The sequence below is a fragment of the Larus michahellis genome, chromosome 4 (assembly GCF_964199755.1).
Source record: "Larus michahellis chromosome 4, bLarMic1.1, whole genome shotgun sequence".
In the NCBI taxonomy this organism is placed as follows: Eukaryota; Metazoa; Chordata; class Aves; order Charadriiformes; family Laridae; genus Larus; species Larus michahellis.
In genome coordinates this window covers 92,484,016-92,510,826 of record NC_133899.1, presented here as the reverse complement: position 1 = coordinate 92,510,826, position 26,811 = coordinate 92,484,016, and the positions used below count along the sequence as shown (strand labels likewise).

Here is a 26,811-nt window from a genome sequence, read left to right as displayed (position 1 = left end):
ACAGCAGGCCGAAGACAGAGCCCTCAAGAGGGATGGAGAAAAGGGGGGGTTTATACAGCAAGAAAAACCGGGAAGGTGAAGAGATCCATGTGGGTTTCCCCAACTTAAGCTCCTTCCTTCCCCCCGCCTCCCCAAACCCACCCTGGCCCCCAGCACCCCCGGAGAAGGGCAACAGCTTCACCGTGCATCCCCCCCCTCCCATCTCCGCAACACAAGGGAGTGGGCCCCCTCCCTTTGTGACAGGCTCCAGGGCTCATTCCCAGGGGGATGAGGCCCCTCTCGAAGGAAGGGCAGCCTCGGGGGGCGAGGGAACACGGTGCTCTGCGACCCCAGGAAGGCTGAGGGGGATCTGCCTCGGCAGAGGGAAGGCCCTGAGCGGGAGCCATCAGGCCCCCCCCCGCCACGCCGTTGGAGAAGAGCTCTGGGTCAGTTCCTATTCATTTTTATAAAGACAAAGCAGATTTGGGCAGGTGAAGCAGTTCTTCCAGCCCCCCTAATTCACAGGGCAGGGGGGGCGGCGATCCAGCAGCTGGTTCCCGAGGGTCACGGCGCAGCTCTGTCCTTCTGGCTGTCCAACACCGAGGGCCCGGGCGGCGACTCCTGCCCACCGAGCCGAGGAAGCGTCCCTGGAGAGGAGCAGGACCGGCAGAAATCCCGTCTCCCCGTCTCACTCCGTGGCTGCTTTGTGCCGCACGGGCGCCTTCTGGAGCAGGGCCAGCGTGTCCCGCTTCTCCACCCGCCGCAGCTGCTTCTTCTTCGCCCGCTTGAGCTTCAGCGGGTTCCGGATCTGTGGGCAGAGGGAAGAGGGTGGGTTTCAGGCACAGAGACGGTGCCGGGGGGAGCCAGGCGGGACGGGCACAGCAGGGCTCCCAGCTTCCCATCCCCGGGCACAACCAGAGCCAGGCCCCTCCACACGGAGCTGCGGGATGGGATCTTCTTCCTCCCGCTGCCGAAGCAGCGGATGTACCAATGACCAAAGTCTGTACACGGAGCCATCTGTTTCCTGATCAGGTTTATCCTAAAACTGCCCCCTGGGAACGTCTCCGTGTTGCCCCAGGCTCCTGCGTCGGAGGGGACAGGTGACAACCCCATCCTCGCCACCACCACGTGGCTGTGCAGGTCTTCACCACACCCACCCTGAGCTCCCGGGTCCTTTCCAGATGGAAAAGCCAGGATTTCCACACATGAAAGCCCCGTTGATGCCGAATTTCCCTTGCTCTATCACCCCGCGTGCCAGCGGTCCCCAGGGCGACCCCCTCCCGGCTTTTCTCAAGCTTGAAAGGGTTGTGCCCCCCGTCCCCACCCTGCAGGACACCATCCGCCTGCTCAGCAGGGGAGACACCCTCCTGGTGCAGCCAGGCTGGATCTCCCCAGTCCTCCCAGCGCTGCCCGCAGCACCCTTCAAAGGAGGAGCCGGGGAGAGGAACTGGAGCAAACTGGAGCCCAGCGCCCAGGGTGCGGAGGTCATCGCGGTGCCCCCAGCCAGGAGCGGGGCCAAGACTCACCACTTGGACAATCTCCGCCTTCCGCTCGTTTTCCAGGCGCCGCTTCAGGTTCTCCTCCCGCCGCCGCTTCTTCTCCTGCAGGAGCAGCACCAAAATGTTCCCTCTGGGTCCCTCCCTCCGGGCTCAAACCCAAACCAGTACTGACCCGTGGCTGATGCAGATGCCGGTCAGGAAGATGCACGGCCACGGCAGCATGAGCAACACCTGCCCAAGCATGAAACCTGCTGCACAAAGCCAAGCCAGTGGCGCTTTTCCCCCCCCCGGCACGAGGCCTGAACTGACTGAATGAGTTTATTCCGAGTCAGTGACTTGCAGCACGTGACCGTCGCAGATTTGGCAGGACGACAGGGAATTCACTGTCCCAGCTGGCCAGGAGAAGGGCAGCCGGTGGGGTTTGGGCTCGCTGCGAGGAATGCAGGGCTCTGCCACAATAATGCCACGATCCCGGGGCCCAGGACGGGGGAAGAGACACAGAGTTGTGTATGGAGAGAGGTAGAAAGTCTCCAGTCAAGGTCTGACTCTGCAACGCAGCCCCGAGTTCGCCCTGGGAAAGGGAGCAGGCAGCTCCAGCCGAGGGCCGGGACAGCAGAGCCCCCATCTGGAGCAGGAAACCTGCCCCACGGAGACAGCAGGCACAGAGGGGCTGGGCGACGCTGCCTGCGGGGTCCTGAGCCCAAGGCCCAGCTCCAGAGCCCCGTTACCTCTCGCTCTCTCTGCTTCCCCTCCTGCAGCTGCCGCGCCAGATCCCGGACGAGCTTCCTCTCCTGCCGCTCCTTCATTTTCCGTGCCCAGGAGGTGCGAAGGGCCTTATCCTGGATCATGTGTGAGAACCTAAGCAGGCAGATGGGCCGTGTCAGCAGCCGGAGGGAGCAGAGCTGAGCTCCCCATGGCTCACAGAAACCCTAGGCGGCCTTCCCCAGCTCTGGGCCCTCTCCAGAAGCTCTTCGGGTCAGAACTCTGTGAAACTCCCCCAGCTCAGAGCCTCCCACAGCAGCCTCAGCCCTTCGACATCCCCTTCAAACCTTCCCCCCAGCTCAGGGCTCCCATAAAGCAGCCCTGGCCCCTCAATATCCCCTCCTAACCATCCCTCCCAGCTCAGGACTCGCCCAAAGCAGCCCTGACCCCTTGACATCCCCTTCAAATCATCCCCCCCAGCTCAGGGCTCCCATAAAGCAGCCCTGGGTCCTCAATATCCCCTCGAAACCTTCCCCCCAGCTCAGGACTCCTCCAGAGCAGCTCTGTCCTCTCCAGGTCCTCCCTAAAGTCTATGGATAGCCCCACAGTCCTCCTACGAACCGGCCCCAAGGCCCCACGTCCCTCCCGGGCCCACCCACCCCCACAACGACCCTGACCCCCCCCACCAGTCTCCCCCCAAAGCACCCGCAGAGCCTCCCCCCGAGCTCAAGAACTACCCCCAACAGCCCTGCCTCCACCACAACCTCCCCCGACCCCGGAGACCCCTCCCAGAGGCCTGACAACTCCCCCTCCACGGCGTCCACCTCTTTTTGCCGGGGTCCTTCCACACCCGCCCCGACTTGGGCCTGCCCCGCGGGATGGCCGCCACCGCCTCCTTTCGCTTCTTGGCGGCTTTCCGACGCCGCCGGGCCGGGGCCGGGGCCGGGGCCGGGGCCGGGGCCGGGGCCGGGGCCTCCCCGCTGGGCTCCTCAGGGCCCGGGCCCGCCCCGCGCTCCCCCTCCATTCTCCACGCGGCGCCTTTCCTGCCGGCGCCGGGTGATGGCGTCAGCGAGGCGCCGCCGCCGCGCGCATGCGCAGAGCGGAAGCGCCGCGACGCCGAGCTCCACCCCCCCCGACACCTCCGGCCGCCATTTTAGTGTCGGGCAGCGCTTCCCGCCTCCTCCTTCCTCCCCGACGGCGTCGGGTGGAGGCCGCCATGTTTGTGCCGGGCAGGCCTGTAGCGGTGCCCATCACCGCGGCGACCCCTTCTCCCTGCCTTCCACCCCCGCCCCAGTCCCACCCGGTACGAGACACCCCCCCCCAACCTCTGAGGGAGCCCCGGAGAGATCCGTGGCCTGGGAAGGGGGGAAAGGCCTTTATTGGGGGGGCAAACCCACGGAGGAGAGCAGCCTCATCAGGGACAGGCCCAGGCCCAGGGCACGGAGGGATCTCGGGCTCCGATGGGCTCCACCATCAGGCCCCAGGGAGGCCCTACCGGGCTCCGGCACCTCGTCTGCAGCGGGGCTGGAGCGTGCGGTGCTTCTTAATGGGATGGCTGCGGGCTCGGCCGTGGCTACAGCGCCTGGGAGAGGAAAAAAGGGGGGAAATCCCGCTTTTTGGGGTAACGCAGAGAGACCTCCATGGGGCAGCCCCTCGGAGGAAGGGTAACGCTGCCCCGCTCCCACCAAAACACCGGAGCCGGCACCCCTGGTCTCCCTCACCATGCGCGTGTAGTTGTGCTGCTTGATGGCGTCGTAGCCAAAGGCCAGGGCCACCACCGCCGCGCAGAACTCCAGGAGGCAGAAGATGACGAACATGGAGTCCAGCCCGTTGCTCAGCATCTGCGAGGAGGAGAGTGGAAGGACCCAGCGGGTCCTTTTTCCCCTCCTTCCCTGGGTGGCGACCGCCCCGTTTGCTCGTCCCGCGCAGTGGCAGGAGGCTCGGACCCGCCGCCTGAGCAGGACCAGGAGGCTTTACCTTGTTCTCAGCTTCGAAGCACCATTCGGCTTTTAGCTGGTACGGCATGTTGTTCTCGCAGCCGGGGATGTCGTGAGCGATGGCCGTGGTGTGGACGAGGGTGGCCACCAGCGTGCTCAGGATGACCCCGATGTTGACGACGCAGCAGATCTTCACCTGTGTGGGTCACCTCGCCATCAGCAGCTCTGTCCCTTCCGCTCCCACCAAGAGCGCAGGAGCTGTGCGGGTGGCAGCAGGACACCCACCCTGCCAGAGACCCCCATGAGGTGCCGCAGAGCCAAGGGAAACGCTGCCCGGGGTTTCTGTTTGAGCTGTCTGAGCAAGGGGCAGCTCCGACCTGGATTATTCAACTCAGGACAATTATATTCCTGGAGAAGCCACCCAGGGCAGCCACCCTCCATGACACCTTTTGTCCCCATCGTCTGAGAGTGACTCCACCAGGCCCCAAGGGTCTCGTGGAGGCCCTGAAGCGTGAAGGATTGCCCACCCTCCGGGTGATGAGGAGAGAGCTGGGCACCTCCTGAGGGTGAGACACCGAGGGTGCCTCTCTGTAGACCCTGCGGGGTGAATCCAGGCTGTGGAGGGGTCCCGCCAGCCACTGGAAGGGGCAGAAGTCACAGAAGCAACAGGGGGGACGCTTTATCCCTCCCGGCCTGGCCGCATAGGACCCTCTTACCAGCAAGATGTTATCTCTTTTCTCGCTTTCCACCAGCAGAGAGCCTGAGACCAGGAGCTGCTCCGAAAACAGGAGGAGGAGGGCGTCAGCAGCAAGGCACCCTTTCCCGTCACCCATCCCGCATGTCCTGGCACCCCTCTGGCTGCGAATCGGTGTTCAGGGCTTCACGCACACCCCCTCCATTCCCAGAGGGGACAGAGGAGGCCCTGGTGACGAGGGGATCTGGTCCCCAATCCACTGAGATCCCCCTGTCCTCGTCGGACGGCAAGGAGGTGAAGGCCAGGTATGTCCCTGCTTACCAGGAGCCCAAGCCAGAAGAGGACCCCGCTGGCGACAGGGAGGGAAAGGGTCCCATGCTCTGACACCGTCAGGATGATCCCGAAGCAGATGTGGATGATCCCGGTGAAGATGTGGATGGTCTGGGGAAGGACGGGGAAGAGGGATCCCCCCGGTCACTCTTGGCCCAAAGCGCTGCCTGTCTGCCAGCACCGGCAAAGGATGGACATCACCGTTGCTGTTAGCTGTGTCCCACCCCATCCCACTGTCACACCGTGTCCTGGCACAGCGGCGTGAGCCGGCAAAGGGAGCCCCAGCCGAGGAGGACCTCAAGCAGGACAATCCCTGGGGATATTCGGTCCCTGCTTTGCCCCCGAGGTGCCCCGTCCCCCCGGGACGCCGCATCTCACCCCCAGCGCCTTGGGCTGAGCCCGTCTGAAGCCTCTGACTTGAAACGACGACACGGCAGGCGTGGACGGGCTGGAGGCGGAGGTCAGCTGGGCCGCTCGGGGGTCTGTGGCCGGGATGACCTCTGTGATGATCCTCATGCCCCCGGAGTCGGTCACCGTGGTGGTGGCCGCCATCGCCTGTGGGCAGAGCGGGGCTGGGGAAGCTGAAGGACCAGGTGGGCTCACAGCCTGCCCAGGGAGCAGAACGTGGGACGTGTCCACGTGAGCGATGACACAAGAAGCACTGACATCCTCTTACAAGGACGTCCCACACCCCATCCTGCCCCCTACACCTCTCCCCCCACCCAGGTACCTCCTTCAGCCTGGGCTTGCCTTCCTCCTCCTCCCCACGGCCACTGTTAGCCGTCCCTTTGCTGTCCGAATCTCCTCGGGAAGTGGTGGTCGGGCAGGGACGGGATCCCGCTGCCCTTTGCTCCCCACGGGAAGTTTGTTCATGGAAATCTCGTCAGGCCCCTCTTGCTCAACGAGGCGGCTTTGCCAACGGAGGGGAGAGAGGCTGGTAAAAACCCCGCAGGCACCCTCCCGTGTGCCCGGGGTGGAGGGAGGGGGAGACAGGGAGAGAGGGGCTTCGCAAGCCCGAGGTGGGCACCCGCTCCGAGGGCTTCGCTGCAGCCTGGGGACGGGGTTGGAGACTTGTCCCTTGGGATGCTCCGAGGAGGAGACACCCCCCCCTGCCCACTCTTGGGCGAGTTCACTCCATCCCCAGTTGCGGACGCTTTGCTCGGGCATCATCTGCGCAATTAGCCACATGCCAGGGTCCTAACGAGGTGCTTGGCGATTCGTTTGGCTGCCCTCGTTAGACAGCCAGCCCTGGCAGTTTCCCTTACAGGAAAAGGAAGGAGCGAAACAGGACATGGCACAAACATTATAAACCCCGTTAGCCTATAAAGGGAAGCTCCTTTATTGCCTTTTTATTTTCTTTGGGGTTCTCCTTCCGTCACGAGTGCCTCGACCCTGTGGGTCTGTCCCCCGCTGAGGACAGGCCACCTGCAGGAGCGAGCCAGAGGCGGGGGGACACGGCAGCACGGCGTGCGGTACCGGCCGGCTCCGGCGTGGGCCCGGCGGGAGCCGAAGGGAAAGGAGATGCGGTTGTTTCCGATAGGAAATGAGAGCTCAGCCTGGGAACGGAGCCACCGCACATGGCGAGGGGCTCCCGAGGGGCAAGCTCGGAGGCCCCTTCCTCCCTCCGCCGGCCACCGGTCTCCAGGTTTGCCAGAAAACAGCTATTTCCTTCGTGGCCGCCGTCCCCATCTGCTCGCCAGGAGGGCTGGGGGTCCTCCCCGCCGGCCCGCGAGGACCCCCCAGGTTTCCTGGATGTTGGAGGGGTGCGGGGTAGGATGCTGTGGGGTAGGATGCTGGGTGCCGGTCCCCTCCCCTCTTGTCCTGATTGTCCCCTGCGCTCAGTAAAGCCCCCAGCTCTGGGTGCAGCGGAGAGATCCAGCTCTGGGAATGGAGCCCCTCATTCCCGGCAGGAACGTGCAGGAGAAGGGGCCGAGGGACAAACAGGACACGGTCTGGTTCGGTTCGTGGAGCGGGCGGGAGGGCGCAGGGACTGGCAGATGTGGCTCTGGGATCCCCCCCTCTGGGCTTTTTCCTCCCTTGGAGGCTGCAAATATCCGACCACCGCCCGAGGCTTTATCCCAGCTCTTCCCTGGCGGAGCAGGAATGTTTAAGCACAGGGTTCTGGCACCTCTGAGCTTGGCTGCAGGCAACTAGGGCTGGCTTCCCACCGCGTTGGTAGCCACGGGCACCCCAAACACCCATCTCTGCCTGAGCCTCTCACCTCAGAACCGGGGGGGGGGGGGGGGGGGGCAGAACCCTCCGCAGCCCGATTTTAGGATTTTAGGAGCAGGTGGAGCAACTTTTGGAAGTGCCTTTTCCTCTTCTTTGGCCCTAGAGGGAGCTGAGACGCCTGGTTTGGAGGCACATGGCTTCCAGAGCTCGGCAGAGGCTTCCAGAGCTGGGGCCAGCAGTGGGGTGCGATTTCCCATCCCGGGAAATCGGGGGCAAAGCGGGGGATCGGTGATGCCAAAGCTGGGCACAGGGTCACGGAGAGCAGCCACGGCTCGGTGTGTCCCGGGAGAGCGGAGCGACCAGCAGCAATCCCATGTTCCGCCTCGTCTCTTGAGTTTGCAGAGACGCTGGAGCAAAGTTGTCCGGCCACGTTTCCCTGCAGAATTTATGGTTTTTAGGCCACTTTTCTGAAGGTTTTTCTCTCCGTCTCTCCCGCACGGGCTGTGTCATGGTTTGGGCAGGGAAACCAAGGGACTGACCGGCGGCTAGCTGGGGCGATGGCCACGAGCCTGGGAGCGGGATGGTGCTGCAGAGGAAGGAGCAGGACGCCAGGCAAGTCTCAGCTCTTCCCTTCTCCCATTTTGGGTCTTTATACCAAGAGCGTTTCCCAAGCTCCGTGGCCGGTGGCTAACGAGAGGCAGCACGGTTGGTCCGTGCCCTCCCCGTGCTCCCACGCACCGGGGGAACGGGAGGATTTTCGGCACAAGAACAGGAGTTGTTTAGCTGGTAAACCCAGAGCACTGACCCCAGAAGATCTGCCCGTAGCTGGAAGCCAGGGGGGCAACGACACCAAAATCGGGTCTCGGAAAAAGAGCCGGGAGGACAGACCTGGCCAGCAAGGAACGGCCAGCGACTCAAATCTCCCGGGCAGGCAGCGGGATGAGAGGGCGGGGGGCTCGCCGGGCACCGCAGCCCACCTGCATCCCCCGTCCCACGGTGGGAAACACCAGGCGGAGGAGAAAAACTGCCGCCGACAGCGCCTGCGGCCCCTCTGCGTGCTGGGGAGGAGCTGCCGGTGGCTTTCCTCCATCCCACCGGTGGCTTTCCTCCATCCCACCGGTGGTTTTCCTCCATCCCGCAGCGCCGGCGGGGGAGCGAGCGAGCACTTGGCCTTGTAAAGGGCTGCAACTGGCGGCAGCGGCTTTCCAGGAAAAACACGGCCATGGATCAGATTCAACCCAGCCTGTTCGTCGCCCTGCCAATGCCTCTTGGCCTTTAATTGCTGCTGGTAACTCGTCAGCGCGTGTCTCCGGAGGGAGAACCTCTCTCAACACCCCGATGCTAACGAGTCCCGGCGTCTCGTTCCAGCACCCGAGGGGTGAGGAACACTTTAGCACCCGTGGAAATGCTGGGATCCCCTCTTTAGCCTTTTACACAGGCAGGGTGTCCTCCAGCTTGTGTTCCCAGCCGAAAACCGCCCGCTACGGTGGATTTCCTCCCAAATCCGCCTTTTCAGATTCCTAAAGCATTCCTGAAGTTTCAGCCTTTCGGCCAAAACCAGCCGTGACTGCCCTCGGCCCGGCGGCCGGGCTTAGCGAAGTGGCAGAGCAAAACCCCTTTCCCGAGCGAGGTAGCCGTGGAGAAAGCGCTTTTCCCTTTCTAAATAAAGCCAGATTCCAGCTGGGGATGGCAGGAGCCCAAGGTAGGATGTTACGATTTATTTTGGAAACAGATGCCAGAGGAGGTGAAGCTTTTAAGCGTCTGGCCGAGCAGATGCAGGGAAGTGGCAAGCCCGGCCGGTGGAGCCTTCCAACCTTTTATTTGCAGGAATTTCTGGCTTTGCTGATATATACAATGCGTTCCTTGGATTTGAATCTTTTTTTTTTTTTTTTTTAATTTAATTTTTTCTCTGCCGACAGCTGGAAATCTTTTCATCGCTTCTTTTTTTCTTCCTTTTTTCCAGGAGCGGCTCACGCACGGGCCTGCGCGTCGGCGCCGGGCGAGACGGCTGCCCCGCGAGCACCCGTGGCTTTCGGCGCGGCTGGAGGAATGGAAACACCCGGCTCTGGCGGCTGGGGACACCCGTGGGGACATCGATGGCTTCAGCACAACGGTCTGGTGTCCCTTAGGATGTCACGGGACGGGTGGGAGAAGCCTGGCTGGGTGCTCAGGCTTGGCGTGGGGGGGGGGTATTTCTCACCGAACATCCCCTCCCACCAGCACAGGACAAGTTTAACGAGCCTGGCGGAACCAAAAAAAAACCCTTTTCCAACCCCAAAAGCCCTGGTTTTTTCCAAAGAAAATAGATCGCGACGGAGAAACGCTTTTTCACAGAGAGTTGCTGCTTCCTGTGAAAAACTTTATATCCCCCATAAAAATACCAAGAGTCAACATTTTGCTTTGCCTCCAAGAGTTTCTGTTTCTCACAGGGCTGTTACGGTACTGGCTCCAGAATGAGAAAGCCGCATTTTCTGGGACAGGTTTCAGGTTTTTTCTTTTTTTTTTTCTTTTTTTTTAAAAAAAAAAAAAAAAAAAAAAAAGCAGCTGTTTTTTATCGGTGCCGTGTTCCCTGGGAGGCACGGCAGCCCCTGGGTGGTGATGGTGCCAACCGTTTTATTTTCCCGCTGGGCCGTAATCCCAGGATCCGCTTTGTCTCCCAAACACAAACCCATGGAGGGAACCTCCTGGGAGAGCGTTAAACCCCGAGGTTTCCGTCCTGGCTTAGGCAACGTGGAGGCAGGAGCAGGCAGAGGCAGGCAGGGGGGCTGGGGGAGCGTCGCTGCCCGCTGGGGTGGTCCTCACCCTTCTGGGGGCCCGGGACTGGTCGAGGTGGCTTCTCCAGCGCTGGTGGGAATAGCCATGGTGGGCTCTTTGGCGCTTTAGGGAGTTCAGTTGCCCCGAGGAGAAGCGACGGGGAGGAAAGGGCAGAGAATCGTAGAATTGGGGAGGTTGGACGGGACCTTTCAGATCATCGAGTCCAACCATCAACCCAACGCTGCCAAACCCACGACTAACCCATATCTCCACGCACCGCGTCTGCCCGGCTTTTAAATCCCTCCAGGGATGGCGACTCCACCACGTCCCTGGGCAGCCTGTTCCAAGGCTTGACAACCCTTTCCATGGAGGAATTTTTCCTAATATCCATCCTAAACCTCCCCTGGCGCAACTTGAGGCCGTTTCTTCTTGTCCCATCGGCTGTTCCTTGGGAGAAGAGACCGACACCCCCCTCCCCTGGCTCCCCCCTCCTTTCAGGGAGCTGTAGAGAGCGAGAAGGTCTCCCCTCAGCCTCCTCTCCTCCAGGCTGAACACCCCCAGCTCCCTCAGCTGCTCCTCACAAGACTCCTGCTCCAGACCCCTTGCCAGCTCCTCTGCCCTTCTCTGGACCCGCTCCAGCCCCTCAGTGCGAGAAGGGAGCTCAAACCACACCCGGAGACGGGCTTTTGGAGCAGGGAATCCCCCACCGAAGCACCTTTAAAGGCTTTTGGGCAGTTTATCCGGAGGGGAGATGTGGTTTGCGCTGTCATTTGGGGCGCAGCGGCGTCGCTCCTAAAGCCCGTCCCAGATGCGTCCATCAGCACGTTTCCAGCCTTTTGATCAGTTCGCTCCCGGTAAAACTCCTGACGCCGCAGAAAAGCTCCAGCGCGTCTCCAAGGCTTCACCGACACGTCGCGGGGTTTCTCAGGGCAAAGAAGCTCTGCCCTGGGAAGGTCCCTGCCCCGTGCTGGTGGGGCGAGCGCACGGAAGAGACGCAGGAGCGATGCCGTGGGCAGGGGAGCTCCGTCCCCATCTGAGCCAGATCTGGGTCCTGCGTCTTGGAAGGATGCTGGAGGAGCCCACCTGGAGTCCCGTGTCCAGCTCTGGAGTCCTCAACACAAGAAGGACACGGAGCTGTTGGAGCGGGGCCAGAGGAAGCCCTGGAGGTGCTGGGAGGGCTGGAGCCCCTCTGCTGGGAGGACAGGCTGAGAGAGCTGGGGGGGTTCAGCCTGGAGAAGAGAAGGCTCCGGGGAGACCTTCCAGCCCCTTCCAGGCCCTCAAGGGGCTCCAGGAAAGCTGGGGAGGGACTCTGGAGCAGGGAGGGGAGCCGTGGGACGAGGGGGAAGGGTTTTCCACTGCAAGAGGGAAGATTTGGATGAGATCTGAGGGAGAAATTCTTGGCTGTGAGGGTGGTGAGCCCCTGGCCCAGGTTGCCCAGAGAAGCTGTGGCTGCCCCATCCCTGGAGGGGTTCAAGGCCAGGTTGGACGGGGCTTGGAGCAACCTGGGCTGGTGGGAGGTGTCCCTGCCCAGGGCAGGGGGTGGCACTGCATGGTCTTCAAGGTCCCTTCCCACCCAAACCATTCCGTGATTCTGTAATGCCCAATTTCACGGGAGGGGACATTTTTCCAGTTGGCCGCGGTGGCAGGAGGCTGGCCGGGACCCAGCGGTGGCTCCGCATACGGCAGTGGGATGCTCCAGGGGCAGGGGGGGGGGGAGGAAAAAAAAATGGTGCTGGTGGAGGATGAGCAAAGAGGGGACCCACCACGCTGGGCAAAGCCAGAAGGACCTGCCAGCCTGGCTGGGGCTGGGTGGCGGGGGGGTGACAGGGCTTTTTAGTGCCCCCCCGCCGGGGCTGGAAAGAGGAGACAGGGAAGGCTCCGGAGCCACAGGTGAGGAGCTGGAGCCGAAACGGGCTGTGAAAAGGGGATGAGCGGAAGCATCTTGTTCATCCCGCTCCCCCCCACCCCCCCCCACCCCCATCTCTGGGGCTTTTCCTACCGAACCGGCTCATTATTTTTTCAGAGCCGGGAACAGAAATAACCGACAGCGAGTGAATAATCCATGAGACTTTGGCTGCGCAGCGTGAGCATTGTCAGGGCAGGTGCTGGGGGCGGGGGGGGAGGGGGGGCACGGGTGGGAAACGCTGCTGGAAGAAGCAAAAAAACCCATTTAACTCAACCCCAAACTCCTTTAGAACGGCCCAAACAGGCTCTCCCTGCTCCTCCGGGGGGGCTGGAGGTGAGGTTTGTCCCCAAAAACCGGGGGGGGTGTCCCCTCCACCCCCCACCGTAGGGCACCGACAGCTCACCAGGGTGCTCCCGCCTCTCCGAAAATCAGCGCCGAGGGCTCCTTCCTCACACCCCCCCCCGCCATTCCCAAATTTCCATGAGCTCGGGCTGCTCCTTAAATAACCTGCCTCCTCCTGCCCCCTCGCTCCCGTAACGTTAGGAGCCGACGAACCTCTCCGCAGGTGAAAAAAATGGGCCGAGAGCCCTTTTTTCTCCATTTTTAAACCACCCCCCCCACCCCGAGACGAGCGATTTTTGAGGGACTCGAGGCCGGGGCGCTCCCATCGGCTCCCTCTTTCCCATCCCACGGGATGGACAGGCGGCCCGTGACACCGGTGTCCCCGTGTCACACCAAGGAGCAGCTCCGGTCCCCCCCGCCACCGTGAGGTTGTTGGGGGGGGGGGGGGGGCAGCTTCTGGGCTGGTGTAAGAACCGGGAGCTGCTGCCGTCACCGGCATCGCCGCCGGCCGACCAGCTGCTCCGGCGGCGCTAAATATAGCGAAAAATATAAAGGAAGGTGGGATTTCGGGTGGCAGATTTCCTTAGCGGGGGGAGGCAGGGGGACGGTGGCGCTGGGCTGATGAGGGTGATGGGCACCCGGAGACCCCCAGGATGAAACCCCCCCCACCACCACCCCCACCCACCCCCCAGCGACTCCGCAAGGGGGAATTTGTAGCTCCCACCCTGAGAAAGCCCCAAAAACGAGGAGACGCCAGCCTGGCCGGAGCGTTTATTTCCAAGATAAAATAAAGCCGGGGGGGTTACGAGCCGAGGGCCGGCTACCGGCGCGGCTCCTGGCATGCCTCGGGTTGCGGGGGGGGGGGCTCTATGAGCTCCCTGCTCCGTGGCCACCAGACCTCCAGGAGGTCCCCGACACCCCGACCTCAACCCACCCCAGCAGCCAACGGGGGTAATTTAGGGGCGGAAAAAACCCCGCGGAGCCCCAAAATGCAGCCCCTGCCCCCCACCCCCGGAGAAGCCCCTTTTCCAAAGCAGCCAGCAGGCAAAAAGCCCCAATTCCAGCGCGGGGGGGGGGGCAAGGAGAGGGCAAATTGGGAAGGAGCGGGGATGGCGGGGGGGGGAACTTGTTGCCTTTCAGGTTGTGGGGGACGAGGGGGGGGGTGGGGGGTACCAGCGCGTCCCATCCATGCGCGGCGAGAGGAGGATGCCGCAGGCCTGGGCGCGGGGAGCCGGCTTGGGGGCGAGGGGGTGGGGGGGGCACATTTTTGGGATGGCGGATGTCCTTGGGGTGGGGGGCGGGGGGGGCAGCACCTCGTTAGACTTCGGGGGCGGCCAGCTGTAAAGAAAACCCAGAGCTGCTGCTTGCTTTTTGCCCGGGGCGAGGAGGGGATGGGGGGGGGCGGGACGAGACACACAGGGCTCAGGGTGGCCACCCAGCACCCTGTGGGGTCTCTGGCTTCTCCTCCATCCCCCCCCCACCCCCACAACCCCCTGTGCCCCCCCGCCCCAACCCCCCGTGCCCACCCATGCCCGGAGGCGGAGGTGCCGGGGCGCTCCCATGGGGATGGGGGTGACATGCTTTCCGCGGGGAGGGGGACGGGGGCAGGGGGGCACCCGGAGGAGGTCTGTCATGCAGCTGGGGGGGGGGAGGGGTGTGGGGGAAGGGGGGGGGTCGTTTCTAGCTGGTCCGGGCTTCTAGGTGGGCTGCTCTTTGGGGTGGTAGATCACCTCGGTGTAGCTGGGCGGCTGCGGCAAGTCAGCCGGTGGCACCGCCAGGTCCACCCGGGTGGCGCTGGGGACGATGAGCATGGCCTGGGGGAGAGAGAGGAGGAATACGACGATGACACACAGTGCTGGGGGTCCGGCTTGGTGGGGGGGGGGGAGCTCTGCCCCGCTGCCTTTCTCCTCCCGCTCCTCGCCCTACCTCGTTAGAGCTGAGGCGAGTGGCTCGGCACCAGAAATTGGCGGTGGCCACGGCGATGCAGAACTCCAGGATGGTGAAGATGAGCAGCACGATGGAGATCCCGTTCCCTGCGAGCTCCAGGACGGGGAGAAAGGGGAGGTGGGGTGGGGGGGGGGGGGGTGGGGGGAGAACCCCATCAGCAACCCCCCCAGGAGGAGGAAAATCAGTCTCCCCCCACCCCCCCACCTCGGCCCCCGCCAAAGGGCTCCCCTCCTCCGTCTCCCACCAGCCAAGCGCTGCAGCCTCCGCGGGCGCCGAGGTCTCGCTCGGAGCCCTCCGTCTCGCCGCTTTTAGGGCTTTTACGGAGAAAAACCGGCGCTTCCAGGGCGTGAGTCATCACCCGAGGTATCGACCTAAAATAGGTCAGGCGCGCGGGCGCCGCGCCGGCAGACGGCCCCCGCTGTCGGGGTGCTGCCGGCCATGGGGTCCCCAACAACGGCAACGGGGCCGAACCCCACGGAGGAACCCGGCAAAGCCCCCCTTCAACCGAGGAAGGGCTCGGGGAGCATCCAGGGGGGAGGCACGACAGCCCCCGGGGAGGATGGAGGGATGGAGAAGGGGACAGGGGAGCTTCCCAAAAGGTTTAGCCCCGTCCGGGCAAGCTCAGCCAGCCCTGGGCAACCTCCGAAAGCGGAGGCTAGTTGTTGGCGGGGGTGGGGGGCAGCGGTGCCCCCGCTTACCAGGACGAGATAGCCCTCGTAGTCGAAGGTGGAGCGGTAGAGCCCGTTGAGGTTGAGGTCTACGATGAAGGCGACGATGCCCAGCAGAGCGAAGATGGCGCTGATGACGTTCATGGTCTGGCTGCCCTTCACCTGCGGGCACGCAGAGGCTTTGGGGACAGCTTTGGGGACGGCGTCGCACCCCAAAGCCCGTGGGGACCCCCGCCCCCAGGGGAGCGGCCGCGGGTAACAGCTCGGGCTGCCTTTAGGGGCGATTTTTTCTTTCCCCGTTGTTCGTTTCCAGAAATAAGCCCCGGCGCGAGCTTCAAAGGTGGCTTTGCCCCGATGGCTTTCACCCGGGGTCGAGCTGCCGCCACCCGCCCCGCAGTGGGGACCCCCGGGGACACTCACCGCGCACTCCGTGGGGCTCTTCTCCGCCCCGATGGAGAGGCAGCCCGAGATGATGAACTGCGCCGGGAGAGAGGGGGACAGTCAGCCGCCGCCGAGGTCACCCTGAGCCCCCCCGGGGCACTAAACGCCCACCCAGCATTAACAAGTTGCCCACGGGGGCGGCCCCATGGCTTGCGTGGGCACGGTGGTTCCCCCCCTTCTGCATTGTTAGTCCTGGGGTCTTACAGCCGCTGGACTAGGAGTCCCTGTCCCCAGTCCCTGGGATGCTGGTGGGCATCTCTGCCCGGTGGGCATCCTTCCCTGGTGGGCGTCTCTCTCCATGGGCATCCCTCATGGTGGGCATCTCGCCCTGGTGGGCATCCCTCCTCAGTGGGCATCTCTCCCCCGTGGGCAACTGTCCCTGTGGGCATCTCTCCTAGTGGCCATCCTTCGCCAGTGGGTAGATCTCCCTGTGGGCTTCTTTCCCTGGTGGGCATCCTTCTCTAGTGGACATCCCTCCCCATGGACAACCTTCTCCAGTGGGCTTCTCTCTCCAGTAGTCAACTCTCCTGGTGGGCATTATTGCCCTGCGGGTAGCTCTCCCCGTGGGCATCCTTCCCTGGTGGGCAACTCTCCCAGTGAGTGTCCTTCCCTGGTGGGCATCCTTCCCTGGTGAGCATCTCTGCCCGTGGGCATCCATCCCAGTGGGCATCCTTCCCTGGTCAGTAGCTCTCCCTGCGAGCATCCTTCCCTGGTGGGCAACTCTTCCTGGTGGGCATCCTTCCTCAGTGGGCATCCCTCCTAGTGGACATCTTTCCCTAGTGGGCATCCCTCTCCACAGACATCCTTCTCCAGTGGGCATCTCTCCCCAGTAGGCAACTTTCCCCACGGGCTTCCTTCCTCCATGGACACCCTTCCCTGGTGGGCATCCTTCCTCAGTGGGCATCCCTCCTGATGGGCATCCTTCCCTGGTGGGCAACTCTCCCTGGTGGGCATCCTTCCCTGTGGGCATCTCTCCCCGTGGACATCCTTCCCCGGTGGGCATCTCCCTCCAGTGGGCATCCCTCCCCGGTGGGCATCCCTCCCCATGGGTACCCCATGGGTACCCCTCCCCGGTGGGCATCCCTCCCCATGGGTACCCCTCCCCGGTGGGCATCCCTCCCCGGCCCCGCGCTACGCACAGACACGCCGCCCAGGAAGGGGATCTCGCCGATGACGAAGACGGAGGTGTAGACGTTGGTGAGCATCGTCAGGACGATGCCGAAGCCGATGTGCATGAAGCCCGTCATGATCTGGATGGTCTGTGGGATGGGGCAGGGCGAGAGTGGGACCGACGCGCCCCCCTCCACCCCCCCCCCACCCCACTACCCCTCCCCGAGGATCGGGGTGCCCCATCCCTGAACCGCTTTGGGGCCGGAGCGTCGCTCCGGGGAGATCAGCAGAAGGGGGCAAAAACCTTCGGGGATGGGTCGGGGGGCGGGGGGGGGATTTTCCAGGGGTGCCAGTCCCCCCTCCCTCCCCAAGTCGCCCCCCCCCCCCCCCGACTCACCCCCATCACTCGGTTCTTGCCCTTGGGCAGGGTCTCTGCCGTGTACATGACGGCGCGGCTGCCCAGCCGCAGGCTCCCCATCCCCTGCATGGAGGCAGCGGCGGGGGGGGGCAGCGGCGGGGGGCAACGGGACGGACCCCCCACCCCCCCACCACCACCAACCACCCCCCGCCCCGGCCCGACCCGACCCGCCTCCGGTCCCCGGAGCAGCCCGGTCCCCGCCGGGGCCGCCCCCGCCCCACCCCGCCCCCCCCGAGCGCCCATTGGCGCATCCCGGCTGATGTCAGAGGCTGCGGCAGCATCCCCGGGGCCACCGCCCAGCCCACCCGTGGGGCACCGACCCCCCCCCCCCACCCCTCCCGTGGACCCCCGACCCACGGGGCGGACCACCCGCCACCCGCCCGTGGACTCCCGATCTACCGGTGGACCCCCCCCCCCCCGACCCAGGCGTGGGCGCCCTCCGAGCCACCCGTGGACCCCCCGCGACCCCCCCCCACGTGGACCCGTGACCCACCGGCGGACCCCCGACCCATCAGTGAACTCCCCCCGACTCACCCGTGGACCCCCGACCCACGGGGCGGACCCCCCCAACACACGCGTGGACCCCCGACCCACGGGGCGGACCACCCGCGGACCCCCGAGCCATGGGGTGGGACCCCCCCCGAGCCACCCATCGCCTCCCGAGCCACTGGTGGACCCTCGACCCATCAGTGGACCCCCCCTGACCCACGCATGGACCCCCAAGCCAGCTGTGGGACCCCCCCCGCCCCACCAGTGGGCCCCCCCCGCCCCATCCCACCCACTTGCTGGTGGCCGAGGGACACGGAGCAGATGAGGTTGGTTTTTTTTGGGGTGGGGTGGGGGGGGGGGGTGTATCGTGTGTGTCCCCCCCCCCCGCGGGAAAGATGCTCCGACCCCACAACCTGCCCCGTGGCGGTGAAGAAAGTGGGGTGCAGGGGGGGAGGAATACTGCCCCAAAACCACACACCCCCCCCCCCCAAGTTGTTGGGTGTCCCCCCACCACCACCTCAAGCCCTGCTACCAGCTGCCGCCGGCCCCCTTTGCAGCCCCAGCTCAGAAATAAATTAAAAAAAAAAAAAAAGATTTTAAAAAAAAAAATAATAAAATAAATAATGGAGCACTCCGCAAACGAGTTCCTGGAAGAAAGATCCATCAAGAGCCATTAGGCCCGAACCACCTCCCTCCTCCCTGCACGCAGAGCTGGGGGCTGCGGGGAGCATCGCCGGGGGCTGCACCCCCCCAACCCCGGTTACAGGGACCAACCCTCCCTGACCCCCCCCGCCCCCCCGCCACGGCAGGGATGGGTCCAGGCTGCCCCTGAGCCCGGCTCTGCCCCGGCAAAGTCCCTCTTCTCCCCGCCTGCAGGAGATGACAGGGTAGAGGGGACCCAAATTAAGTCTTGTCATCGTTATTTCCATCCCCCCCCCCTTCCATAACACCCCCCCCCCCCAACAAGACGCTGCTGGCTGCTCTCCACTGCGGTGGCTTCACACCCCACGCTTTGGGGGCGGCCAGCCAAGAGCGGAAGCCAAGAACTCCAGGTAGGAAAGGCGGGGGGGGGAAGAAAAAAGAGCCAAAGTCAATAAATAATTAAAGAGGACCAGGTGGTACCTCCCCCCCCCTTCCCCATCATCCTGCACCTGGCGCTGCCCCCACGGGGGGGGAGATAAGGCGAGGGAGATAAGGCGAGGGTGGGGGTGGCTCTGTGGTGGCCATGGCACAGCCGGCTGCCAGCCGAGGACACCCACGGTAGCCCCTCGCTGTGCGGCACAAGGTCCCCCTGAGCCCTGTGTACCCCCCCGCCAAGCCCTATGTCCCCCCTCCCCAAGCCCTGTCCCCCCCCGCCCAAGCGGCGAGCCCCCTTCAGCCCATGGCAGCCCCATGAGCAGAGCCAGGAGCCCACAAGCTCCCAAATGGGACGCTGACACCTCCCCCCCCCCCCCACAACCCCACACCACCCCCCAGCTCCGCTTTTGCCCGCCCCCCCCCGGCTTCTCCATAAACTACCCCCCCCCAAGAGCATTCCCAGGGGAATGGTGGCTGCAGGGCCACCACACTGCTGTCCCTGTGCCGCAGAGGGATGCTTTCCACCCCCCCCACGGCCAGGCAGAGGGGGTACCAGCACTCTGCCCCCCCCCCCCCGCCCAAAATCAGGGAGTCACAGCTCAGGAGCCACGCTCACTGGGGACGCAGCCCTCCCTCCCCCACTAGGGGGGGGGGGGCCTGGCAGCACCCCAGAGCGTACCCCAAAGGGTCCTGGCAGCACTGGGGACACGTCACATCCCCCCCCACACACCCTACCCCGAGCAGCCGGGGGGGGTGGGGGGGTACAGCCCCCTCCCACACTGCCCCGACACAGCCTTTCGGCCACAGCTTTATTCCTAAAACAAGGATGCTCACACCACGGCAAGGTCCTCGGGAGCAGGGGGGCTCCTGGGGGCGGCCCGGCCACGGCCGGTGGGGGCCATGGCCACAGCGCAGGGCTCCCCCGGGGCTACCTCGGTCCCCCCACCCTGCCGCCGGTGACGCCGCAGCGAGCAGTAGCAGCCGGCCATGGCCACGGCGGCGAGGACGGAACACATGGCCACCATAGCCAGCATGGCGGCTGGGACGGGGAGAGCCGGCCCTGCAGGGAGAGGGGGACAGCGGGGTCAGGGGGACGGTGGGGTCACCGTACCCACCCCCCCCCAGCACTGCGGGGGGCAGCTGGCACTCACCCGAGTCCCTCTTCTCCCCCCGCACCACGGGGACGGAGGGGCGGCGAGACGGGGCTGTGCTGGGCTTCGGCGCCGTGGGGTCCGGGGACGATGTGGGGAGCGCCGTGGGGTCCGGGGACGATGTGGGGAGCGCCGAGAGCAGCCCCAGGGGACCCAGACGGACGCTGGCTTCCCCCAGGAGCCCTGCAAGGAGAAGCCATCAGACACTGCAGCCCCCGTAGGGCTCATGGATGCCACCAAGGTGTGTTGGGGGGGGGGGGGGGTGGTCTTCTTACCTTCGCCGCCGGCCAGCCGGCGCCGCCGCAGGCCCCCGCAGCCGGCCGGAGAGCCACAGCACGAGCAGTCGTCCCCATTTGGGGACCACCAGGCGGCCGCCAGGCGGTCGTAGGAACAGGCTTTGCCGGCGGTGCTGGCAGCCCCCTCTGCCACAGCCTTGAGGTGACAGCGGAGGTCGATCTGCGGGGACAAGCATCCTCCTGAGCCACCCCCCCCCGCCGTTCACCCCCAGCCCCGCACTGGTGGGTGGGTGGGTGGGTGTCACCCCGCACCCCCCTGGACCCCGCTGGCCCCCACCTGGCTGCCGGAGGCGTTGGGGAAGAGGAAGGTGTCCAGCTGGAAGCGGAGGAAACCGTCTCCGCGCTGGGGGAGGAAGCGGGAACGACCCAGTTGCCCATCCAGGAGGCACCTGCCAGGGTGGGAGATGGGGCGAGATGGTCACTGTCATCCCGTGTCCCCCCCCTCCCCGGGGTTGGGGCTCTGCCACCACCGGCGGGGTCCCGGCGAGGCGGGAGAGCGGCAATTGGGGGACGGCGGCCACCAGCCGGCCGCTCACCCGTTGTCAGCGATGACCTCGTGTCTCAGCCCGGCGGCCGCCGCTGTGCTGGGGGTGGCCACGCACCGGTCCACGAAGAGCCTGAGGGGCAGGGGGGGGTCCGCGCTCACCGACGCCTGGATGTTGATCAGCTCCCCCAGGGAATAGCTGGGCTGGAGCAGGCGGGAGGACCAGGAACCTGGAAAGGACACGGCCCGCGGCTGTCCCCCAGCGTCACCCCGGGGGGCCATGGCCAGGCAGGGGGGGTCCCCACTGGAATGAGAGAATCTGGGGTGTCCCGTCCCGTCCCCCCCCCCACACACACACACTCACTGTCGTACACATCCAGGGCGAAGCGCAAGCGTCTCCGGTGGGCGACGGTGAAGCTAAAGGGGACCCAGGTGGGCTGGATGGCCATGGAGGAAACGCTGCCCGTCCTGCGCCGCAGAGCATCCTCCGGTCAGGTGAGACACCCCCGGGGACCGAGGGGTCCCATCGCGGGGCACGGCCAGGGGTCTCGGGCATGGGGCGGGGGGGGGGTCCCCGCTTACCTGGGGTAGTAACAGTCCACGGGGAGGGAGAAGGGTCTGGCGCGAGCCACGGGGCCCCCGGCCGAGGGGCGATAATGGAGGACGTTGCTGTAGCGGATGCTGTCCCGGAGGAGCTGGGGGAGCGAATGGAGGGACGCGGGGCTGGAGGTGTCACCCGGCTCAGAGCGGGCGTCCCCTCCCTGTCCCCGGCCCCCCCCCCGGGGGGGCCAGAAAGCGCCTCGGTGCACGGCGAGAGCCAGGTTTCAGGTGGTCCTTAACGGCCCTGCGCCCACCCCCACGCACAAGGGGAGGTTGTCCCCGTGGGTGCTGCCATGGGGACACGGCAGGACCCCGGGGGAGTGGGGGGTCCAGCCTTAGAGCTCACCCGACGCGTGGGTGCGGTGACAACCCGGGGAGATGGGTGGCCGTGGAGGACCCGCCGCACCCGTCCCCGATGTGGTTCCTTCCCCCACCACGGGGGCTTCGGCATGTCCCACGCCGTCCCTCCCCTGGGGGGACATGGTGTCACCCCCTCCCATCCCGCCCCCAGGAGGACCACGCCGCCACAGCCCCTCACCTCCAGGGTGGTCCCGCAGCCCCTGAGGGGGTGTTCCAGCCGGTATCCGTCCCCGTCGACGACGGTCACCCCGCAGCCGGACCCCAGCGTCAGCTCCCCGGCAGCCACGCGGCTCCCCAGGAGGCCAGCCGGCACCGCCACCGCAAGCCACGCGTGGCCACATGTCACCGAGACTGGGGCAGGGCGAGGAGAAGAAAGTGGGGGGGGGGCTGAGCCAGCACATTGGGGACCCCCCCATGCTGCCAGCTCCCAGGGGAGCAAGACTCTGGCTCCGATATCCCGTCCCCCCCCCCATTTTAGCATTTACAAGGAAGGAGGTGGCCCTGGAGGGCTGAGCCGCTCTGTGCTGTCACTCCCAGGGCACCGAGGTGACCGTGATGCTCCAGAAGGGTCCCCGTGAAGAGACGCAGGACCTGACACCCCCCCAAACCCCCCCCCCCCCCAACCCCGGGGCTCTGGATCCGGCCTCGCGGCCCCAAATCTGGTGCTTGAGGCAGCCTGACCCACAGACCTGCCCTACCTGGGGGTGGGGAGGAGACCGTGGTCCTCCTCCACCGGCAGCCAGGCGTCACCCGTGCCCACCCCGGGGGGCACTGCCCGCTCCCCCTCCCCAGGGAGGGCACCCAAACCCCATAGAAACCCCCCCCCCCCCCCGCAAACCACCCCTTACCCAGGGCGTCCCGTGCCCAGGCTGTGGCTGCGAGGAAGAAGAGCACAAACCACCTTCTCCTGAGAGCCTTCATCGTGGTGATAGGAGGAGGAGGAGGAGGGGCAGCCCCCACTGATGGCTTTTACACCTGGGCCAAGGTGGGGGGGGCCGCAGGGCTCCCAATGGGAGGCCGGGTGGTCCCGGCAGCCCCACGCCCAGCCCCTCGCACCCACCTGGGACCCATCTCCTCAGAGCTCTCCTCCTCCTGGGGGGGCAAAGCAAAGGTCCCTGTCTCCCGTCCTGTCCCTCTCCCTGTCCCTGCTCCTTCCCTTTGTCCTGGTCCCTGTCCCGGCCCCATCCCTGTCCCTGCCTGGGGGGGGGGGGATGGAGAAGGTGGGGGTCACTCTCCGGCCCATGTGCTGCCCTCATGGCCCCAAAAGGAGGGTGACGAGCGTGTCCTTGGGGCACCTTCCCACGGCAGAGCCTCTGGGGAAACTGAGGCACAGAGGGGCGCTGACCCCCGTCCCTTGGGATGTGCTGGGGTGAGGGGACACAGGGCCCCCCAGCCTGCCCGGTTGCCACCGGGCTTGGGCCACCAGGCAGGGGACGGGGCGACAGCGGGGACACGGCGACGGGCGCTGGCCGGACCCTCTCCTCCTTGGTGGCCCCTGACACCCCTGTAGCCCACGGGCAGCCCCCTGGGGCAGAAGATGACCCAGTTGGGGGACCCAGAGCCACCCCCGAGCCCCTGTGTCCTGCTCGCCCCACGGCTGCCCCAGCGCTGGTGCCAGAGCTGCTGCGTAACCGTGGCCACTACGTGGTCACCCACACCAGGAAGGAAGGTCGCCACCAGCGCGCTCCCTCCCGGGTGCAGAATCCGGCGTTTATCCTTCTTAAATTCCCTGCCGTTGACGATCGGCCGAAGCGCCCATCCAGCCAGATCCCTCCGCCGGGCTCTCGTCCCTCGAGAGAGTCACCAGCGCCTCCCAGTTTACCACCAGCAAACTGGCCAGGGGCCCGTCCCGCTGCAGGGTTCACCTCGTCCGGAAGGATGCTGGGAGGGACAGGATCCAAAAGCCTTCCTAAAAATCCGAGAAAAACAACACCCACCGCCTTCCCGTCATCCGCCAGGCGGGCGGCCTTATCGCAGCAAGACATCAAATCACTTGGACGGGATTTTCCCTTCATCGACCCGGGCGGAGCGTGCCCGGTGGTGGCATCGTCCTTTAAAAGCGTGTCAACGGCACCCGGGATAACCTTCTCCATAATTTTTCCCGGCGCTGAGGTTAAACTAAAAAGGTTTCTTGGGAAGTACAAGCCTTTCTCAGAAGTTTGGATACGGCTGGTGAGCTTCCAGCCAGCGGAGACCTCCCCAGGCACCCCGGGAGGGGTTGTCCTGCTGTGACACCCGCCAGCTCCTTCCCTGCCCGGGGATGGATCCCATCCGGCCCCGTGAACTCCCGGACGTACGACGGGTCCCTCACCGTGTCACTGGCCTCGAATGGAAAATCACTGACCCCGCAGCCGTCCCCCTCCGGCTCTGTTTGACACCCTTGGGCACACAGATAAGCCGGCGACGCTTGGCAAGTGCCAGGACGGCGGTGGGAGGGCAGGTGACGGCAGAAGGACGCCGAGAGCAGCTAAAAGCCGAGAGAGGACGCCCGGAGAGACGAGTCCCCGCCGGGTCTCTGCTAGCCTCAGCGGATCTGCTTGCCCCGAGGACAACGAGATGCTCGGCGCGGCTTTGGGCATCGGGGTCCTGCTGGCCCTGGTGGGCGGCGCGGCCACCCACAGCTGCGGTGAGTGTCAGCCCCACGGCGGGGACACCGCAGAGACCGCATCGAGGGTGGTGGGGGGTGGGCTTCATGGAGGGGATGTGGGGTCCATGGTGACCTCCTGTTGCGAGTGCCAGCGGGGTGGCCGGCCACCTACCACCCCCCCCTTCTCTTCCCCTTCCAGTTGGCCCCGACAAACTGGTCTCTGAGCTGCTCGAGCGCCTGGAGGACTCCGTCGACAGGAACGAGCCGCCAAACCCCAGTGTCCTGCTGGCCATGAACCTGGCGGGGGCCACCGGCGATGGCACCCACAAGTGGCTGCTCCAGGAGATAAAGGAGGAGGCCGTGAAGAGAGCCCAGAAGGGTGAGGAAGGGCACGGGGGCCACCGTGGCACCCGGTCCTGGTAGACCCCGTCCCCGCCGGCTCTCGGGGGTGCCAGGTGGCGTGTGTCCCCCTCCCCCCCAGCACATCCCGGCTGCTTTCTTGTCCCCGCAGACATGACGTCGGGCCAGGTGGCTCTGTACGTGCTCGCCCTCCTCTCCTCCTGCCAGGACCCCCATCACACTCACGCCTTGGGGCAGACCGTCGACCTGTTCCACGTCCTGCAGAAGAAAACCAAGGAGGAGATGGACCGCCTGGGTACGGCGGGATGGCACGGAGGGACCCGGGGGTGGGGGGTGCTGGGGGTGCGTAACGTCCCTCCTCCCGGCCTCCCCGGGGCCACCATCATCTGGCCACCCTTCGCTTTGCAGAGGCGACCGGCGTCCCCAAGACCACCCTGTACAGCGTGAGCCTGGACACCCTGGGCTTGTGCCTGGGGGGGGTGAGCGGCTACGAAGACGCGGCCACGGCCTTGGCCAAGGAAGCGCTGAGCCCCGCCAGCCACCTCTCCGTGGGTAAGGGACCCCTGCGGCCCCGCCGTGTCCCCTCCGCTGGCAAAGCCCCGCTCGCCGGGGGCTTGGCGGTGACACCGGGATGTCGCAGACACCCGTGCCGTGGCGGCGCTGGCGCTGGCGTGCACCTACCACCGGACGGAGCGGCAAGATTTACAGCACCTGCTCTGGGAAGCGGTGTCGGTGGTGACCAACGGCTTCCTGGACGAGCAGGAGAAGAGGGATGGCATGATGGGGAACATCTACAGCATGGGGCTGGCCCTGCAGGTACCGGGGTGGGGGTAGCGGGGGTGCGCTGCGGCGCCGTGGCCGCCCCGGTCCCGCTTCCGGGGTCGCTCACGTCGCTTCCCTCCTCCTCCGCAGGCGCTGGGCTCCACGGCAATGTTTTACGCCCCGCGGGAGTGGGATTGCGCCCAAGCTTTCTCCGTGGTGTACGGCCACGACTACCGCCAGCCCATGGCCATCGCTCAGGTCCTGCCGGCCCTCGTGGGCAAATCCTACCTGGAGGCGGCTAGCCTGGAATGCACGGCCAGCAGCGGGATGTCCCCAAGCCTACAGTCCCTAAAGCTGGTTCCAATCGGGGTTCAGAAAGGTACGGAAGCTCGCAGATGGAGCACCCAAGACCCCGCAGGGAGGACGCTCACGCCCTGTGCCCCGTGGCGTTATTTTGGGTGCCCACCCGGCCCCTCTCCCCTCCCAACAGCCCACATCCAGGTGCACTACTCCATCATCAACACGCTGCAGGGCAAGCACTTCCACAAATCCATCTCCGTGCGGGTGCCGGCCGGCTCCACGCTGCTCCGGGTGCTGCAGGCAGCTGAGAAGAAGGAACCCGACGTCTTTAGGTGAGAACGGCGGCGAGGGTGGGGGGCGGTGGAGGGGCGAGACCCATGGTATTTCCCCCCACCGATCCCGGAGCCCCCGCGTCTCCCCGGCAGCTTCCAGACGGAGCAGACGTCCTGGGGTCCCATGGTGGTCTCCATCCACGGGCTGGCCGCCAACCCGGAGGACAGGACCTACTGGCAGTTCCTCAGCGGGGAGGACGCCCTGCAGGAAGGTGGGCAGCACGGAGTTGGGGAGGGGAGGGGGGGGGGGACACGACGCAGGGAGCAGGGGGGTCAAGGAACCCCGGTCTTACCCCCGTCCCACCATCGCAGGGGTCGGCACTTACGTACCGGTGGACGGGGAGCACATCCAGGCCGTCTTCAGCACCTACTGAAGGCACCGAGGGACGCGCGGCCTCGCCGGAGCCACTGTGAAGGCAATAAAGAGCCGGTATCAGCACAGCCCCGCGTGCGTGTGCGCGTGTCTGTTACGGTTGGAGGAAGCCATAACAATTTGTCGTCGTTTAGATATATATTCTCTCACCCAAATGAGCCCGCCCCACCCGGGAAGGGGAATCGGGGAAACAACAAGGAAACCCAAGGGTTGAAATATAAACAGATTTAGTACAATAAGACCTAAATGATTACTATTAATAAGACTAAAGAAGCAATATTGATGCCGATACCGATATAAAATGCACAAGGATTATACTCAGCCCGTTCCATCAGCGGAAGCCGTGCATCCCCGCAGGGACAGCCAATGTGGGACCCTGCGAGCGCTGCGGCTGCGGGAGGAAGGGAAGGGCTCAGGGCTCCGGCACCGGGGCGAGGAGTGCTCAGGATGGCAGCCAGCACGGGGGAGACAGAGAGAAATTCAGCAAACTTTCTAATTTATGTCAAATGTGGCAGCTTGGGGCAAGCGCCCGGGTCTTGCTCCTCCTCATCCCCGCACCTGGCGAGCTCGAAAACGCTGAGACCTTGAATCCCCCACACCAGAGCTGGCTGTAAAGCGAATATTGCCACCAATTCAGACACCAGAGTCTTCTAAAAGTGCAGTTTTCCCCAGCATTAGACGAGCAATTAATCCCTTGTGGCTCAAACCTAGACAGGGGGGAAGAAACGCGGCCCCGCAGCC

General features: G+C 65.2%; 5 protein-coding genes across 9 annotated transcripts; 1 reads left to right on the top strand and 4 right to left on the bottom strand.

The window, feature by feature from the left end:
* Window positions 1-426: 426 nt before the first annotated feature.
* On the bottom strand, window positions 427-3,326 carry CCDC86 (coiled-coil domain containing 86). 2 transcript variants are annotated; one of them, XR_012586931.1, is made up of 4 exons: window positions 3,005-3,326; window positions 2,207-2,336; window positions 1,506-2,049; window positions 427-787 (listed from the first exon to the last, which is right to left on the bottom strand). XR_012586931.1 is itself a non-coding variant. In XM_074586473.1 (4 exons), exons 1-4 carry the CDS (start codon window positions 3,202-3,204, stop codon window positions 668-670), a joined length of 525 nt encoding a protein of 174 aa, XP_074442574.1. In that variant the 5' UTR covers window positions 3,205-3,310; the 3' UTR covers window positions 427-667. The 2 variants fall into 2 exon arrangements, 1 of the variants encoding a protein (XP_074442574.1); XM_074586473.1 differs by having other exon boundaries at window positions 1,506-1,580; window positions 3,005-3,310.
* Window positions 3,327-3,535: 209 nt separating this feature from the next.
* On the bottom strand, window positions 3,536-6,003 carry LOC141742918 (membrane-spanning 4-domains subfamily A member 15-like). Of its 2 annotated transcripts, none has more exons than XM_074586471.1 (7): window positions 5,872-6,003; window positions 5,520-5,696; window positions 5,133-5,252; window positions 4,834-4,890; window positions 4,158-4,313; window positions 3,902-4,021; window positions 3,536-3,762 (listed from the first exon to the last, which is right to left on the bottom strand). In XM_074586471.1, exons 2-7 carry the CDS (start codon window positions 5,691-5,693, stop codon window positions 3,754-3,756), a joined length of 636 nt encoding a protein of 211 aa, XP_074442572.1. In that variant the 5' UTR covers window positions 5,694-5,696; window positions 5,872-6,003; the 3' UTR covers window positions 3,536-3,753. The 2 variants fall into 2 exon arrangements, with proteins under 2 accessions (XP_074442572.1, XP_074442573.1); XM_074586472.1 differs by having other exon boundaries at window positions 5,520-5,747; window positions 5,872-5,969.
* Window positions 6,004-13,068: 7,065 nt separating this feature from the next.
* On the bottom strand, window positions 13,069-17,110 carry LOC141741650 (membrane-spanning 4-domains subfamily A member 12-like). Of its 3 annotated transcripts, none has more exons than XM_074582505.1 (7): window positions 16,879-17,110; window positions 16,511-16,630; window positions 15,351-15,407; window positions 14,961-15,092; window positions 14,242-14,348; window positions 14,046-14,129; window positions 13,069-13,653 (listed from the first exon to the last, which is right to left on the bottom strand). In XM_074582505.1, exons 1-7 carry the CDS (start codon window positions 16,966-16,968, stop codon window positions 13,452-13,454), a joined length of 792 nt encoding a protein of 263 aa, XP_074438606.1. In that variant the 5' UTR covers window positions 16,969-17,110; the 3' UTR covers window positions 13,069-13,451. The 3 variants fall into 3 exon arrangements, with proteins under 3 accessions (XP_074438606.1, XP_074438605.1, XP_074438604.1); XM_074582504.1 differs by having other exon boundaries at window positions 14,242-14,355; window positions 16,879-17,097; XM_074582503.1 differs by having other exon boundaries at window positions 13,512-14,129; window positions 14,242-14,355; window positions 16,879-17,097.
* A 2,161-nt stretch (window positions 17,111-19,271) lies between these two features.
* Window positions 19,272-22,988, bottom strand: LOC141741649 (zona pellucida sperm-binding protein 3-like). The gene is made up of 9 exons (XM_074582502.1): window positions 22,205-22,988; window positions 21,535-21,707; window positions 20,979-21,091; window positions 20,761-20,864; window positions 20,449-20,626; window positions 20,190-20,301; window positions 19,892-20,072; window positions 19,617-19,799; window positions 19,272-19,525 (listed from the first exon to the last, which is right to left on the bottom strand). Exons 1-9 carry the CDS (start codon window positions 22,275-22,277, stop codon window positions 19,296-19,298), a joined length of 1,347 nt encoding a protein of 448 aa, XP_074438603.1. The 5' UTR covers window positions 22,278-22,988; the 3' UTR covers window positions 19,272-19,295.
* Window positions 22,989-23,750: 762 nt separating this feature from the next.
* CBLIF (cobalamin binding intrinsic factor) lies at window positions 23,751-26,138 on the top strand. Its single transcript, XM_074582501.1, has 9 exons — window positions 23,751-23,982; window positions 24,143-24,322; window positions 24,455-24,598; window positions 24,712-24,855; window positions 24,944-25,119; window positions 25,216-25,444; window positions 25,556-25,697; window positions 25,791-25,909; window positions 26,010-26,138. Exons 1-9 carry the CDS (start codon window positions 23,913-23,915, stop codon window positions 26,069-26,071), a joined length of 1,266 nt encoding a protein of 421 aa, XP_074438602.1. The 5' UTR covers window positions 23,751-23,912; the 3' UTR covers window positions 26,072-26,138.
* Window positions 26,139-26,811: the final 673 nt, after the last annotated feature.